At 46.3% G+C, this 16,769-nt stretch overlaps 7 protein-coding genes across 7 annotated transcripts; 3 read left to right on the plus strand and 4 right to left on the minus strand.

Annotated features, from left to right (window-relative positions):
• Positions 1-467: 467 nt before the first annotated feature.
• BDCG_01734 (kinesin family member 18/19) lies at positions 468-3,533 on the minus strand (the record flags this gene model as incomplete). The annotated part of the gene is made up of 2 exons (XM_045417271.1): positions 468-3,276; positions 3,334-3,533. 2 exons carry the CDS (start codon positions 3,531-3,533, stop codon positions 468-470), a joined length of 3,009 nt encoding a protein of 1,002 aa, XP_045274129.1.
• A 422-nt stretch (positions 3,534-3,955) lies between these two features.
• On the minus strand, positions 3,956-5,199 carry BDCG_01735 (uncharacterized protein). Its single transcript, XM_045417272.1, has 2 exons — positions 4,980-5,199; positions 3,956-4,919 (listed from the first exon to the last, which is right to left on the minus strand). Exons 1-2 carry the CDS (start codon positions 5,061-5,063, stop codon positions 4,458-4,460), a joined length of 546 nt encoding a protein of 181 aa, XP_045274130.1. The 5' UTR covers positions 5,064-5,199; the 3' UTR covers positions 3,956-4,457.
• Positions 5,200-5,287: 88 nt separating this feature from the next.
• On the plus strand, positions 5,288-6,011 carry BDCG_01736 (uncharacterized protein; the record flags this gene model as incomplete). The annotated part of the gene is made up of 2 exons (XM_045417273.1): positions 5,288-5,732; positions 5,839-6,011. The coding sequence occupies 2 exons, from the start codon at positions 5,288-5,290 to the stop codon at positions 6,009-6,011; spliced, it is 618 nt and encodes a 205-aa protein (XP_045274131.1).
• A 3,442-nt stretch (positions 6,012-9,453) lies between these two features.
• BDCG_16412 (uncharacterized protein) lies at positions 9,454-9,669 on the minus strand (the record flags this gene model as incomplete). The annotated part of the gene is made up of 1 exon (XM_045425653.1): positions 9,454-9,669. One exon carries the CDS (start codon positions 9,667-9,669, stop codon positions 9,454-9,456), a length of 216 nt encoding a protein of 71 aa, XP_045279730.1.
• A 452-nt stretch (positions 9,670-10,121) lies between these two features.
• BDCG_01738 (uncharacterized protein) lies at positions 10,122-11,153 on the minus strand (the record flags this gene model as incomplete). The annotated part of the gene is made up of 2 exons (XM_045417274.1): positions 10,771-11,153; positions 10,122-10,713 (listed from the first exon to the last, which is right to left on the minus strand). Exons 1-2 carry the CDS (start codon positions 10,935-10,937, stop codon positions 10,122-10,124), a joined length of 759 nt encoding a protein of 252 aa, XP_045274132.1. The 5' UTR covers positions 10,938-11,153.
• A 305-nt stretch (positions 11,154-11,458) lies between these two features.
• On the plus strand, positions 11,459-13,476 carry BDCG_01739 (uncharacterized protein; the record flags this gene model as incomplete). The annotated part of the gene is made up of 4 exons (XM_045417275.1): positions 11,459-11,558; positions 11,640-12,673; positions 13,349-13,390; positions 13,446-13,476. Exons 1-4 carry the CDS (start codon positions 11,532-11,534, stop codon positions 13,474-13,476), a joined length of 1,134 nt encoding a protein of 377 aa, XP_045274133.1. The 5' UTR covers positions 11,459-11,531.
• Positions 13,477-13,739: 263 nt separating this feature from the next.
• Positions 13,740-16,644, plus strand: BDCG_01740 (cyclic nucleotide-binding domain-containing protein; the record flags this gene model as incomplete). The annotated part of the gene is made up of 2 exons (XM_045417276.1): positions 13,740-16,223; positions 16,300-16,644. The coding sequence occupies 2 exons, from the start codon at positions 13,740-13,742 to the stop codon at positions 16,642-16,644; spliced, it is 2,829 nt and encodes a 942-aa protein (XP_045274134.1).
• Between the last annotated feature and the right edge of the window lie 125 nt (positions 16,645-16,769).

Below are 16,769 nucleotides of genomic sequence, written 5' to 3' on the forward strand. Positions count from 1 at the left end.
GTGTTAAAGAAGCAAAATGGCTTTTGAAATTTTGCTGGATGTGGATCTAGTTGATTTATCCATGTACCGACACATCAACAGGTATCAAGTCATGAGCACAAAGCGTAGATCCACAGTCTCAAACGCAATTCTCCTTGCTGCAAATAGCTCAAACGGACACTGACATTGGACGACTAGAAGGCGTGGAAACGGGAACAAACAATCGGCAGACTCGTCACTCAAACACAAAGTAGGGAAAGAATAAAGAAGGGTAGATAGGCGCCATTTGGATATATTGAACACGGGCGGCATGGAAGAAACAAAATAAACTAAAAGAAGATACCTAAATTACATACAATTCAAGGGAAAGAAGAAATCGTGATAGGAAGCCCAAGCCGATCCTTTGCACCCAAACACCCACTTATAGCCAGCCCACGAGCGCCAAAAATTAAAAAAAGGATCTATATTAAAATTATAACCACACAGAACTACCTCCACGAACCTTTCGCCCCGGGCTGTAAGCTACCCCGCAACGATCCGCCGCCAGAAATCGTGGCCGAGCTAAGCCGGATCCCTTCTCGGGACCCAAGGCCTATCTGTTTCGCATCCCCGAACGTCGTCCGTCGGTGGCCATTTACTTTCATAATTGGTACGGTCCTCGGGCTCAAAACGCTAATCTTCGAATCATGTTCCTTTTCGCTTTTCACCATCCGTCTTGCTTGGGATGCCGAGAACATGCTGCTGTTTTCATTGGTGGGGCTTGCGCTCGTGGCGGCTGTCGGGCTTCGTCGTCTTTGGGTCCTATTTACTCCAGCCATCGAAGCCCGATGTCCTCCATGGTGGGTTCCGGAAATGCGTCTCATCGCCGAGTGTATCGTCATGGCGTCACTTTTGTCCATTTTCCACCCATCTTCGTTATCTGATGATGACCCGCTGACATTGCTTTTTGTGTTATCATCAGCCTCAGAATGGTCAAGGGATCTGCGATTTAGGAAACTACTATTTTCAATACCACGTAATGGAGACAGTTCGCCGTCCGACGCTAAGGGGAGCCTGGGCAACGCCGAGGGAACTGGGGATCCGTTTGGTTTCTTGGATAAGAAACCGGCTTTGAAACGGCTATTCTTCTGGATGGTGAGCGAGGTAGGAGGGCTGCAGATTGGTGATGACTCCCTCGAGCCGTTTGAGGTTCGACGGGGAATGGCGGATGCCACTAAATGCATTGGTGGCAATCGTGGCTCCGCTGAGGGCGTATTAGCGGGTGATTCCGCTGTCTTTTGTGGAGTCTTCTCGAATTCCGCAAGGGTTCCTTCCTCTACATCGTCCTTCCACCTCACGCTCCGCTTGTTGCTCTTCGTCTGAAGCTTCTTTGGCGTGAAATTGATACCCTTCTTTGGCCCTATTTTTCTTCTTCTAGGGGAAGGCTTGGCTGGGGATGGAGTTACATGAGGTGCTATAGATATAGCCGCGTTAATAGGTTTTGGTAATGATGCGGCCCTTCCCATACTGTATTGCTTTCGGCGCTTAGGCGTACCAGCCTTGTTTGGCGGGAAAACTTCGACAGGTGGCGCGCCTCCATCGGGTATAGCGACGTGGGCCGTTGCGGTTGTGCTAGACCTAAGGAGCTTTCCAAGGATTACCTTGCCAGTCGCAACTGCGTCCTCCTCGCGAAGCTGCATAATGTCCTCAATAGCAGAAACAGTCTCGAAATTTGTTTGCAGCAACATCTGGATCATGGACAAATCACCACCTTTCTCCTGCTCGGCGATTGCGGCTAATGCTTCCCTTTCTGCATTGGACTTGAGTAACTCTGCTTCTCGGGTAAGAGTGGCAGTGTCGACACTATCCGCGATTTCAAGTTCTTGGAGCTGTTTAATACCAATGTCCAGTGCAGAATTGATGCCTCGATCCCAGCTGCTTCTCGCGAGTTTCTGATGATAATGCTGCCTGCTGCCCTCGAGCTCGATGAGTATTCCTTGCGCACTCTTCCGAATGGCCTGGAGGTTTGACAAAGCGGATTCATTTTCTGTAGCATCGCACACACTGTCGAATGCAGCAATCCAGGCTGAAAGAATTGAGATACGACGGCTGACCTGCCTTAAGCGAAGCATGCAATTGACCCTCTCTTCCCTTTCGGAAGCTGAATGTTCATATGCACTACGCAGACGAACCACTCCTTCACGCACCACTATTTCCTTTTTCTCAGCCTGTTTCTTAAACTTCGCGAATGCAATGGTCTCATAATCCTTCTGCTGTTGCTGCAGCTCTTTAATCAACGCCATTTGCTCATCAATTTTAACAAGGAAATCTTTGACATGGCGATTCACGTTATAAACATTTCTGGTAACTTTCGTTTGGATGTTCTTTGCCCGGTTCGCATATCGAAGGGTGTTTTGGGTTTCGTCAAAGTGTTGGCTGGACGGACTGACACAGACAATCATTACCGTCTTACAATTTCCTCCCAATGAGAATTTTAGGAGGCGGGTGAGCTTCGAATTTCGGTAAGGGACATGATTACGCTTCCTAGGGTCGCATAGCGCATTTATGCAATTGCCTAGAGCCAGCAAAGATTTGTTGATATTGGCGCCTTCGATCAGCCTCTCTCCTCTATTTTTTGTTGCACTCGCCCGCTCACTTCCTGCCAGGTCGATAATGCTCAATGTTGCCATCGTGTGTGGCTCGTTGATATCCGCGTTACGGTCCTTTTGCACTACGTTAATTTGAAGAACCGCGTGAGACCGAGATGATGTTGCGTTTGCTTCTGTGGGGGACATTGTTCGCGATTCATTTCCCCTCACAATCATGTCCATCACTTCCTGAACGTTCTGCGGGTGATGGCTGGAAAGTCCGGCAACAGAAACTGTTTGGTTTGCATCTTCTCGGAGCATGAGACCACCCTTGATAGTATTGGTGGTGCTGAGCAAGTCGCGGATGGTCTCGTTGTAGATTTCCAAATATGACAATGATATCTCCGTGACTTTTTCATCTGTTCTGTCCGCAATCCGCTCGAAGAGTTCTTGCATGGTAAGGAAAATAATACCCGGCTGTTGAGCAGTTCCCGTGATCGTGTGGGTTTTTCCACAACCCGTCGCGCCGTATGCAAACACGGTTGCATTGTAGCCATCCAACACGCTGTCTAGAAGGCTTCGAGTTGTTGCTTCATACACATCCTCTTGGGTTGTGTTTTCGTCGAAAACTCTATCGAACATAAAGGTCTGGTCCTTCACACGTTTTCCGTTCGGGACAACGGATCTGGAAAATCGATGTACTGGGTTGTCCTCTGGTGGGTCAAAAACCCTGAATGACGAAAGTCAGGAGCTATTCGCAACCGTAACTGGGGGGCGCTTTACTCACAAACACTTGTCATCCATGACCTTTATTACAGGTCGAATGCCTTTCTGTATCAGTTTCGGGGTTGGAACTGCAGCCAAGGACCCGTCCCCTAGGAAGAGCATTGAATCATCACATTTTGTAAGTTGTGCAGCTTCTCGTATCGTAAACGGCCTGACTCGAACGGTCACTGAAATAGAGGACGCACCACTCGAGGCCGCCATCAGGGATAGGTTGTATGAACAGTTGCTGTCGTCTGAGAATGTTGTGTAAACTGGTGAAGTATGTATGCAATGAAGTGAAAACGCAGGAAAGATAAAATAGATAAAAAACAAAAACAATCTAAAGGATATCCCCGAATGGATGCCGGGAGAAGGGAAAATCTAGCTCTGTTGAAGGTTAATAGTATTGTCGACGGGGGAACTTTCAGCCCATTCATTGGAAGGTCTGTCTGTCTGCCGCTCGTCAAGCCCGTCAGGGCATTATTTACGGGTTCTGTTGATGCGATGCGACGGGTGAAAATAGTTGATCCGACGCCGGTTGCCATGGCAGCCGTGCCTGCGTGGAGATTGGGGAGAAGTGTGTGAATTTAAGTGTTTTGCACCCCAATTTAGTACTTACCGTAAATGCACACGCACTTCAGCTTGTCCTACAGCGTACATTATTGGTGCAGCGGTCAGAAAGTAGAAAGTATCAATCCGTACGAAATTAGCCAGCTAGAGTTCATGCCCATTCTGCCCATGGCATTCCGCATCATTTGGCATCGTAACCCTGCTTGTCAACGTAGATATACAGCGTAGGGACCTCGGTATATCTGGTTGGTACACATGAAGCCAATGTGTCTCTGGCTATTGTGAACTGACTATGAATTCTTAAAGCATGGAAAACCCGACGGCTAACCCGCAACTAGCTCATTGTAAGCGCATGGGTATGGAATCGTACTACGTATATGTGCACTTTAAAATGTTTTTGCTCTCAACTGGGATGACCCGCGGTTTGTAACAGTACAAATAATGTATCAACCTCGTCAGATAAAACAATTTACCAGCAAAATCTAGGTAGTTTAGGCCCCAAAGAGATGAGTATTAAACAGATATGGCCAACCCCTAACTCCATACTCCATTGAAATTTACCCCAGAATGTCAGCATCATTCATCATCTTCAGCGTCGTATTTTGCAATCATAACGTCCCAGCCAGGGTCATCAAACCCAATCCCTAGTTCATCTTCATCCTGGCCCTCAACTGGTTTGCGGAATCTGAACGCTATCGCTTGAGAATCCTTGAGCCCTGCCTCTTCGGGGCCTGTGATGGCTGTCCTTCGACCCCGCAAAGGCTGCTTCTGCTTCCCGTTCGCTGATTCTTCCGTCGTCGGTCTCAACTTTTTCCATCCTTTTTCCAAGTTGTTTCTGTCAAGAGGTACACCAAACTCGATTTCAGCTGGATTTTCAGGAACCGATTGGCCGTTGATTTCAGTAATATTGCGAACTTTGAGAGCCTTCAGGATTTCCTCTTTTATGGAATCAAATGATTGGGTGGGCGATACAAGGAGAAGGATTGTGACATTGTGGTTTTTGAACCTGAGAGTCCATTTGAGCGAATTAGGTTCACTCTTAGGCGGTGTTAGTAAGAATGCAATACCACATACAACAAAGGAAATAATTGCACTCACCATTTCGAGTATAATAACCTGCTTAACTCTCAGGCCAGGCTCAAGTCGTGGGGAGTTAGCGATTGTTCGATAATGAATTCCCATTTGTCGCGTGTTTGATCCCTGGGTCGCTCGCCTCTGCCGCCCAATCGGGGCTAGCCTAGAAAGCCCAAGCTAATAAACTTCCAAGTTCAACGAAATCCTGAGCTGCATCCGAAACGACGCCGGGCCTATGTTTGATATCAATTTGGCCAAAGTCACCTAATACAATTCCATTTACGCCTTAATATCCTTTCTCTGCTCTACACAATCCCTGAGGACGTATAGCCATGGGATCCAAACAGGATTCATTGCCTCCAATGGACGGGGATCAACCTCTGAGCCCCATGTTCGGCCATACCAATGCCTCCCCTCCGCGCCTCGGCATCGATCCAATCGTCCGCCTACCAATTACGATGGGCGCTGCGTTCACTGCCGGCATGGTTTTAGGAGCTGGCCATGGTAGCACAAGGGCGGCATTTCGATACCGTGCTGAGAACGCTCATCGACTACCAACCACAACCATGGGCTGGTACCATTATCACAGAAGCAAGAACTACAAATCCCTGGTTGGGGGTGTAAAGGATGGAATGAAAATGGGCATGAAGCTTGGGGCTGGCGCATTTACGTTTTGCTTGTTTGAGGAAACAGTTGACCACGCACGTCACGGCCGACGGGATTTCCTTTCTACGGTGACTGCCGGTCTTACTTTCTCTGGCCTTTATAGCTTGCTTGGTATGTTATCATTGCATCTTTTGTCATGGATCATTCACATTCCCGTGCTTGCGATATGTGTTTATCGAGTTTTATCGATCGTTCTTTGCTAACCAAGAATGTATAGCTCATCACGATGTATATACAGCTGCGCGAACGGCGAAGCTTGGTCTGACATTGAGTCTCGCCTATGGATTGATCCAGGATGCTCTCGCGACGATGAAAGGAAATCGACCCGATTATGTCGATTTTATGTACCGGAAATTTCGGCCAGGGAATGAAGGTGTTGATGCCGCTTAGCCTGGCTTCTTTGGCTATCCTTGTGAAACGTCGCTGAAAGCGTATTCGAAGCTAGAGGTGCTCCGACGGGGTCGAACCATATAAAATCGGGAAGCTTTTCCCCGCGTGGTCATGACGGTATACTTTACACAGCACGATATGGCGCTGGTTTTGGGACCCGATACTCTCCTCTTCGATCAACTCAACATTGAGCATCGCAAAAGGCTACTGCAGCCTGGGGTATTATTATGTCAAGCACATTCATCCATTAAAGAACTATTATGACTTTTGTAGTATGGCCACAAAGTGCTACCAAAAAATCCTGAGTCGACCACGGCCATCGAGCGGCATGTCAGTTTCGCTCCGCTATCGGGTTATACCCCTCGATCAAGCCGCAACCCGGCCGAAGGACGGTATCCTGCCGACTCTACCGACTGTCCTTGACCCAGCCCTCATGACAGGGTTCCCACTCAAGTACAGCAAATTTGCGATACCGTTGACTCACCCCCAGGCAATCACTCTGGCTAGCGCGTAGCTAGTGAAACTGATAGAAAGTCCCACTCTAGGGATAGTATCGCCGGTGAATCCGAACGTTAACCACCAAACTGCGTATCATGATGATCGTGGAACATCCCTATCACAAATGTTAGATGGCTATACAAGTGTTGGGCTAACCATGTTCTCCGCGATGATCATAATTGGAAATTTCTATTCGAGGCACCCAATCCTACCGCGCCGATCAACCCTAGGCCAAATTTCCCCCACTATATGATGTCTCCGAGATTTGTAAAATGCAGGCCTCCTAGTACGAGAGATAACTTCACCAAATTGGGCTACCGGCTCTCTGCAAGGCATGGCACAAAATGACCATATAGCTTTACACGCCCTACTGGGTAATGGCTGATATTTTGTTACACTTCCGCTCAAAGTCAAGTCTAGATTGCGAAGGTATAGCCACTCTACCCACGATAGATTGCTGACTTAGTTTCTGTATCTGATAGTATCTGATATTCAATTCTTTTTGGTTTTTTGCTTCAGCCTCCAAAATCTCCTGTTTCTTTAAATCAGCTTTATTTCGTGCCAACTTGTAAACAGACTCGGCACATTCCAGCTGTCTTCCTTGTCCCAACCGTCGTCGTTTCCAAGCTAAGATAATCGAGTATTTACACTTAGGAACGTGGCTACAGGACAGGCTGGTATCAATGCCCAAGAATCCGTTTGATCAGATAACATTATCAGGCCCGCCAGCATTGGCCTCATACAGATATTTCTAGGCTACCGGTGTCTGCTAGTCAACTTGTTGTTGAATGTAAAGATAAATATCGATGGGCGCCGCAGGTAGTGGCTGCCTCTGAGGCAGAAAGATCGGTGTGGACTCCGGTCGAGTCCAATGTCAAATGGGTTCGGGTATCATCACAGTTACGGAGCTTATACTCAAATGGCCAGCTTATGTGGACGGCAGGTTATGACTAGACTTGAGCTTTCTTGTGATAGTAATGGTGAATGAATGAGCTCCTCTCAAACCAATCAGCAAAGGTACGGGCAATTCTTTCACTCATCCAGATGCTCAATAAAAATAAACCGTTCGCCAGCCTGCCAGCTAGGACCACGTTTCTAAAGAGATTTGATATACTTTTGAAAGACAGCTGTCCGTGTGCTTTTCAAGATCCGACCGGCTAAGAAGGGAGAAGAAGGCGATGAGATACATGCGAGACCCATGTGTGGAGTATATAATAGAGGAATGAACATGGATTCGATGGTTTGAGAAAGCAAGCAGGAAGGCTTGAGAAGTTGAAAAGGGCTGTTGTGGTACAGTGGCATCGAAACAACTACGGTGAAGTGTCGATAGCGCTTGTACGGTGTTCAGTAAATAGAAATGAGCCGTTCGGGACAGACCAATTAGTTATTGTGGCGGACATATTACTTGCGAAAACAGAATTTTCCCAGCCCCCCCTGAAAATTAGTAGCAAAACACCACCAAAAAATCAAAATATCCGCATTTCTCTAGAATCATTCAATATCATCCAATACACGTCTTTTTCAATCAAATATCATCCAAATACGCGTCTTTCTTACCTTTATCATCAATATGCCACCTCAACTCTGTGATTTCACCACCAACGAGATTGTACGCCTTCTTAAGGATGGTTATATGCCTGCTGAGATCGCGCGAAGCATTGATTGTCACCTGGCTACTGTATATCGAATTCAACGAAATCTTCGCTGCTTTGAAACTGCTAGAGGACCCCATTCAACACGCGGTGTAAAGCCAAAGATCACACCAGATATCTTGTCAGAATTGGAGGATTTTTTCGAGGCGTATCCAACTGCATATCGCGATGAGGCTGTCTGCTTTGTGAAGAATGAATTTGATGTTGATATCCACCCGCGGTCAATATCTAGAGTGTTGAAGAAACTGAATTTGACATGGAAGAAGATGATCAATATTACAATCAAATATCACTTGATGTATAGAACCTACTAATCCATTAGTTCTATAATATAGGTTGAACCCATAGCCACCCAACACAATGAAGAACTTCGAGCTGAATGATGTATTCAACTCACCCAGTATCTCCCTGATCAACTGATCTTTTTGGATGAGAGTGCTGCAAACAAATGTACAGCGGATCAACGATATGGATGATCAAGCAGAGGATTCCCTTGTCACATTAGAAGGCCCTGTAAACGATCTCGAAGGTGGTCAATCTTACCCGCGATAACTGTCAATGGATATATTGATTATGATATATATCAGGGGTCCTACAATACAGAGAGGTTTAATGAGTTTGTACACATCCAGATACTGCCCAAATGTCAATGAGGTTATCACTACTTAGTGATGAATAATTGTAATACTCATCAATCTCAAGAATTGAAGAATCTTTGCAGAGATGCAGGTGTTGGACTATTATTCTTATCATCATATTCATCTGACTATAATTCTATAGAGAAGTCTTTTCACATGTTGAAGAAATGGATTAGAAGATATAGAGATCAGTTAGATACTCAGTTTGATGAAGATTTTGAAGCTTTTTTGCATCATGCAGTTGAGAACTTTATAAGAGAAAAAGATGCAAAAGGATATTTCAGATCTGCTCATATAGAATAGTATTGTAATAATCAGAAAGATTCAGATTGCAATTCATTCAACTATAATACAGATTTAGAGGTTGAAGCAGTATGAGATCTGCTCTCATCACTACAAGCAGTTGATAGAGATGATTTGAATTCCTGTAATCTTGCCTGCCATAATGAACTTTTTAATCCATCTCTTATAATTTGAAATATATCCTTCCCAATATTCATATCAAGCAACTGTTCCCTTGTCAACATCTGTAGATGATTCAATTCAAATCCTTCCTTCTGAAGAATGAACTTGGCATCTAACAAATCAGAAGCTTTATTAGGTCTCCAGATTGTCAACCATTTGAAGTATTCATCAAAGAATAAATCTGCTTGTTCACCAAATTGAGGTATTGAACTGCTTCGAATTGGAGATGGATTTGATGGAGTCAACGGCGGAATCGATGAAGGGTTCGACAGCGGATTCGATGGCGGATTCGACAGCGGATTCGATGAAGGATTCGACAGCGGATTCAATGAAGGATTCGATGAAGGATTCGACAGCGGATTCGATGAAGAATTTGATGGAAGATTCGATGGCAGATCTGGACATGAATGATAATGAGGTTGCGAATTCAGTCCTTCTATTCCTTCCATCATATATTTCATCATCATCACATTGATTATCTCACTTGGAAATGTCATATTTGATGAAGTTGAAGCTGCCGGAGCTGAAGAAGGGAATATAACTGCTGGCAATTGAGGGGTCTGTATAGAAGGATTGAATATAGAAGTTATAGGTTCATTCTTCTGACCCTTCTTCTTCTTTCTACTCATTAATCATTTTGTCATCTTTCTTGAAGGAGTCTCAACCATTGCTTTACCACATTCAATATCATCTATCCAACTTGCAATCTCACTACTCAGAAGTTGAATATGAGTATCATCATATGCTATTCAGCAAGTGCCCTGCTCAAAGTTATGACAATTCATCTTTTGACAACACCACTGAGCAGTTATCTCATGTTCAATCTGCAAAGAATCTCATTCCTTTGATTGTTGATTTCAAACCTTCTTCAGTTGTTGACTGGTGGCTGTGATTCTTGAATGTGTAGATGGCTTTTCATCATCAGATATTTCATGGATTCGAGGGGATTTGGCAGGACGGTGGTGAGGATCGCAGGATGGTGAGATTGTGTCTTCTTTGACATCAAGAGCTCTTTTTGATGCCAATGCCTGAGTTGCTAATTGTGAATCTGGCACTTCAATAAAAGCTGCAGGACCGTGTATTACAGATGTGTTTGAAGATAGTGTTGAGATATCAAGAAGATTGAAAGAAGAGATGACTTCAATGATAAGATCACTCATCTTCTTCTTATACAACTCCTTCAAAAGACCAATTATCTCCTTCCAATCCTCCTCCTTCTCAATGGTGATTTTGTTGGCCTGGAATCCATGTTTGTATGATGTGATAACAGCTGTATGATCTACAACTTCCACCTCCTTGCAGATCTGCTTTGCAATATACTCCTCAGTCATCTTTTCTGCAGTATATTGAATATGAAAGAAGCTGATAGTTGGATCATTTGCTGAGACAGTCCGGTATTTGGTCTTGACAGAATCCTTTATCCCATTGATAATCACCCGTTCATACAATCTGTATGAGATGTCAGGCTCAGGTGTAGGAATTCGCGGATATTGAGGATCCTCAGACTGAGTCTCTATATCCTCCTCATCCACCTGCTCCTCCATCTCATCATTGACCGGATCCTCTCCATTATCCGGAACTTCTGGAACAGGTAGTTTGAGGAGACTGAGGCGCAGGGTAGGAGTCTTTGTACGGGCTTGCGAAGCAGCAGGACGGCGGGCGTTGCGAGGCATATTGAAAAAAGGGTTGATTAATATATGTGGATTTGATGATAAAGGTAAGAAAGACGCGTATTTGGATGATATTTGATTGAAAAAGACGTGTATTGGATGATATTGAATGATTCTAGAGAAATGCGGATATTTTGATTTTTTGGTGGTGTTTTGCTACTAATTTTCAGGGGGGGCTGGGAAAATTCTGTTTTCGCAAGTAATATGTCCGCCACAATAGGAGTCACTGGAAAGCATATTCTTACGCTGAGGCGTGTGACGGCTGATTGACCAATAATAGAGTACGAAGCATTGTTCGTTCTGTTAAATCACTTATTTATGGCTGAGGTTCGATCAGTCAGCTATTAATAGTTGTGCACCCTGCTGCGGGCGTCTGATCCTCCTCACCTTCACAGTTCTTACATTTGGCCGCTCACCTGATCGATCTCAGTTTTAGTCTCGATTGACGGACCCTGGCCTTGCAGCAGGAGCTGGGGTGGAACGTAATACTTAAATAACTGGAAATATGTCGGACACACCGGTACAGACACAGCGATCTTGACGACGGGTTAAATAAACAAGACAATCACAGTAGCTGCTCGGTGAAACGGGAAGAGCATGGAACGACACCAACAGCACAGCCAGGTAAATATGAATTTAACAGTCACCATCGTCACGTTCGTTTCTAGTGGGCCTAAATAGCAGAACAACTGACAATTTTGACAGCCGCCTCCATTTTCAATTCAGCTTCTGGCGAGCGGATTAGACGACTCAAGCATCACAGCTGAGAACAGAAATGACAAGCTCTGGGCCGTCTTCCCTGCGTCTTACCGCACTGGCGCTGATGACCTTGCTGCCCCGAGTCATGATTACATGGCCTGTATCGAAAAGGAGCTCGATGTGCATAGGCTGAATAGAATCTTTCAATGGCTGTGGGTGGTGGGCCGACCCATGCCGCCCCGACCTCTCCACTGCCAGCTCCTGCTTGGACGCGAAATACTCGTCACAGAACAGATGGACATGCATCTCGTCTGGACGGAGGGTCGGGTATACCTCAAACCCATCCCACGCTTCCTACTTGAACCCCATTTCTGGACTGAATATCTTTCCTGCCGGGACGGTTGCAGCTGCCTTTATCATGAGAGTGCCGTTGGTTCACTAGGGAGCGCCCGGGAGTGCTCCCATCGAAAGCTGCGGAAGTCTGCACTTGGATTCTTGTACACATATGCCGCACTGATCTCTCATGAGAGTGACTTTCATATTGCAAAGGACAAACGACTGCTCCCAGCCGACGAGAAGCACTTGACGTGGCAAGGGTGGAGGACTTTTGTTGAGCAACTCGACACGGCGTGCATCTACCCGAACATTAGCCTGCGATTCATTTACGGTGAGCTTCGCCTCAGCCGTCTGAATAACATATACCGTTTCACACAGCGCCCGTTGCTGGGTGGTTATACGAGACACTGGCACGAATACAAGACCTTCTTTCGGGACAATTTCACTTTGCTAGCATCTGCAACAGTATACATTGCTATCGTCCTCACTGCCATGCAAGTCGGATTGGAGACAAAAGGGCTTAGCGACAGCGCTTCGTTTCAGTCGGCATCATACGGTTTCACTGTTTTTTCCATTCTGGGGCCACTTGCAGCCACAGGCTGTATCCTCTTCTCGTTTTTCTATTTATTTGTGAACAATTTGGTGGCAGCTCTAGCTTACGAGAAAAAAAGGTTTCATCACATCAACGTCAGCTCCGGTGGACCGTAAGGTTCCTCGTGGCCAGGAGGTTGCTAGCACAAGTCGCAATCTTTTACGATGGTAGAATTCACTAAAGCCATCTGAGAGTTAAATTATAGGCGTGGGTATGCCGGAACTCAGGGGATGTACTAGCTAACTAGATTTAATATTTGCGATATTATCCGTTTTGTTCTCTTGAAGCAGCAATGAAGTATAATAAATACCCTTAAAACGTTTCTTGAAAGTTAGCGTGCTCTTTTAAGTTGAAATATAATTGAGGCGAGAACTCAGTCAGTACTGGGGCGAGTGGAGAGCGTGCGCATTACTCCTGTTGGGGGTGCGGATAACCATGCCTAGCCAGCAACCGTTCCCCGCGAAACGGATGCCAAGCCTGAAGCTCTTTGGCGGCTCCACCCTTTCCCTCTCGCTTCTTCAGCGCCGTTCGCTGGGCTCGCCACCCCTCACCCCGGCCCTCGTCCCCTCTCATGCCGTTTCGTTTGCTTCTCTTCGGCTTCAGGTCTGGCTCTTAGGTTTTATATTGAAATTAGTTTGCTTGGAACTTGACCCTGGTTGTGGTGGCTGCATCTCTTTCCAAAAAATTTTTAAGGTCCCCACGGTTTTATGAACGCTTCCCTGCATCCGCTCCGACCATTATTACTACCTATTGCTGCTTTGATAGTATGGTTTAGAGCTTCATTCAGCCCAACCGCCGGATTCGATCAGATATATCTATACCTTCTTCGGTAAGCTACCCGTGGACATTTAAGCTCGAATGCTACTGACAAAGCTCTTGGACAGCACTGCTGTGACCATCGTCGTACCATTTTGAATGCGCTAGATATGCTAATTCCTCTTTGAACTTTTGCACAGGAATAATATTATTTAATATTAGTTAATTCGCGCCTTCTCATCCCCTCTCTATTGATAATATCAAAAACCGAAAACCTGCAAGAAGAAGAGGCAAAGAGAAAGAGGGGAAAAAATCGGTACTGCATGCTTGCGACAGAATAGTGAATCAATCATAATGTGTCTCCCTCTTGCATAGCCATCCTGCATATAAGGTCTCAGTCGAGTCCACAAGTACAAGGAACGATGAGGCGACATAGTAGAGGGAGCGGCGGACCTGCTGTTGTAAGCAAATCCGCCGCTCTGGGCTCCGATCCAATGTCTCTCATACGAACTTTCAATTCAGAAACAAACCCATCTCGGCCCGTACGTCCCTCTCCCCTAGCTTCGTCGCAGATACAAGGAATGCCTCTCGATCTAATCGACCGAATACGTTCATTTCCTCTGTTTCAATCGACACCAGAATCATTCCTCGCTGAAATTGGCCTGCACCTGCGTCCGCAACTAAACTCCACGAACGATTACATTTTAACAGAGGGAGATGAGGCAAAGGCAATGTATTGGCTGGTTCGTGGAGCGGTTGTAGTCACCTCGCGGGACGGTGAAAGTGTGTATGCGGAGCTGAAGCCCGGTGCCTTCTTCGGAGAAATTGGAGTGCTAATGGACCGGCCTCGCACTGCCACCATAATTGCCCGCACCCGATGTTTACTTGTCGTGCTGACAAAGGATGATTTTAAAAAGATTCTTCCCCGCTTTCCAGAGGTAGAACAGACCATTAGAGAGGAAGCTGAGGAGAGGTTATTGATCTTGGAAAGGAAGAAGAAGGAGCCACTAATGCAAAATGATCCTCTCGGGACCCATAGGCGGGTGACAAAGAGAGTTCGCGATTCCTTTTCTGGAAGCTTCAGTTTTGACGAGGACGGCCACTGTTCGAGTAATATCAGCAAAAAACGCAAATCTCCTAGTCCTGGTTTAGCTGAGAATTCGAGTTCAAGCGCCTTAGCCAATGGGCTGGTCAATGTTCGATTATTGTTAAAAGAGCTACCTTTATTTGCCGGTCTCCCGTCCAATATTCTCCATTTTCTTGGCCTCAATGCGCACCCGCGAACATATCAACCTTTCACAGATATAATACGACAAGATTCGCAGGGACGCGAGATATATTTTATCGTACGTGGAGAGGTGGAGGTTCTAAATGAGCATCCAGATGGGCGTGGAGCGCGTCGGGGCACGGACGCTGAGGGCCGGCGTGAGGTCCAGGTCAAGGCTCGACTAAAGGCTGGACAGTATTTCGGGGAAGTTGTGAGCCTATCACTGGCTCCTCGCAGGACTGCCACGGTTCGCACGGTCACGTCTGTTGAATGTTTAATGATAAGCGCGGAGGTGCTCTCGGAATTTTGGGATCGATGTCCTCCCCGTATCCGGGAACAGATCGAACGCACAGCTCGGAAGCGCTTGGTCACTACGGACGGTGACGTCGAGATGGAGGATGTTGCTGCTGATGCAGTGCCTCCAATGGATGAACTCGTAATTAACGAGAACTTCCATGGCTCGGTTAGGAGGCAGTCAATGCCTCTACTCACGCTCACTGAAACAGAACTCGACAGTCCGCACAAGTCAACACGAATAGAAGATCGACCTATCCTAAAGCCCTCTGACCCTGACCCCTTCCTAATTATCGGCTTGGATAATGTACGATCTCGGTCTCGACGTGGCTCTCTTGCGCCAATCGTGCCTGATGGATCTTCGCTACCTCAAGATCAGCGACAGCAGTCTCCGGTGAGGCCTCAGTCCGGCGCAGCGTCCCCGCCAAAACCAACAACCTTTAACATCCCCAGCTCTGCCTTTTGCCCCACGCAGTCAACTACCTCACATCATGCCAAGCAATTAAGTAAATGCTACCTTAACGATGACATCCTAGTCTCTATATTCCAACATCTTGAACTTCACTATCTCCTTCGCCTCCGGGTCATCTCGCGTCACTGGTCTAACATGATTACCAAATCACCCCTACTTCTGCAATTTTTAGACCTCAGCTGCTACAACCGGAAGCTTACAGACGACATACTTTCAAATATCATTTGCCCCTTTATCGGCGACAGGCCTCGCTCTATCAACATGAATAATTGCTTTCATATCACGGATGAGGGTTTCAAGGCATTAGCAAATGCTTGTGGTGGAAATCTTATATCATTGAAGATGAAAAGTGTATGGGATGTAACAGCTTCTGCCATTTTGGATATGGCCAACAAAGCGAAATTTCTGCAGGAAATTGATCTGAGTAACTGCCGGAAAGTCAGCGACACGCTTTTAGCTAGGATTGTCGGGTGGACCGTGCCTAATCCTTCATTCGGACAGCACTTTCTGAACGGAAAATCCGTCCCCAATGCTAAGTGGGCGGGTGTAGGGCTAGTCCAGAACATCACTCTGCAGAATACCCCTGCCAGCGGAACGGTTGTGGGGTGCCCGGGTCTTAAACGCCTGGCTCTCTCATACTGCAAGCACGTCACAGATAATTCCATGCTTCATATAGCGTCCCACGCTGCGTCGCGGCTGGAAGAAGTCGACCTAACAAGATGCACGACGATAACTGATAAAGGCTTTCAGTTCTGGGGAAATGCGCAGTTCCTTCGACTACGGAAGCTTTGCTTGGCAGACTGCACATACTTAACCGATAATGCTATCGTGTACCTAACCAACGCAGCGAAAGGGTTACAGGAGCTTGACTTGGTAAGTCTAATTCACCAACATAGCAACATAGTTTATCTTTAATCGTTATAGTACTGGAAGACTAACAATATTGAAGTCCTTTTGCTGCGCCCTTTCCGATACAGCCACTGAAGTGTTAGCACTAGGCTGCCCGCAATTGACGCATCTCAATTTATCCTTCTGCGGCTCAGCGGTTTCAGATCCTTCTCTGCGCTCTATTGGCTTGCATCTTCTCCTTCTGCAAGAGCTGTCGGTCCGTGGGTGCGTGCGGGTTACCGGCACGGGCGTTGAATCTGTCCTCGATGGATGTAACTTCCTTCGTGTTTTTGATGTTAGCCAGTGCAAAAACCTAACGCCGTGGCTAGATTATGGCTTTCATAGGAAGTATGGAGATAAGATACGGTATGAGACAATTTCCAAGAATGGTAAACTGGTTCGATGACAGGGCACAGGGATACAGTTCTATCAAGTCGTGTATCCTTCACTCCCTTGACGGCCATCCCACCCTAGTAGCTCCTTCCTTTCTATTTTTAACCCCCCATTGATATTCTCTCCTCTTCTTTTTCG

This window comes from Blastomyces dermatitidis (assembly GCF_000003525.1).
Source record: "Blastomyces dermatitidis ER-3 genomic scaffold supercont1.2, whole genome shotgun sequence".
Classification (NCBI taxonomy): domain Eukaryota; kingdom Fungi; phylum Ascomycota; class Eurotiomycetes; order Onygenales; family Ajellomycetaceae; genus Blastomyces; species Blastomyces dermatitidis.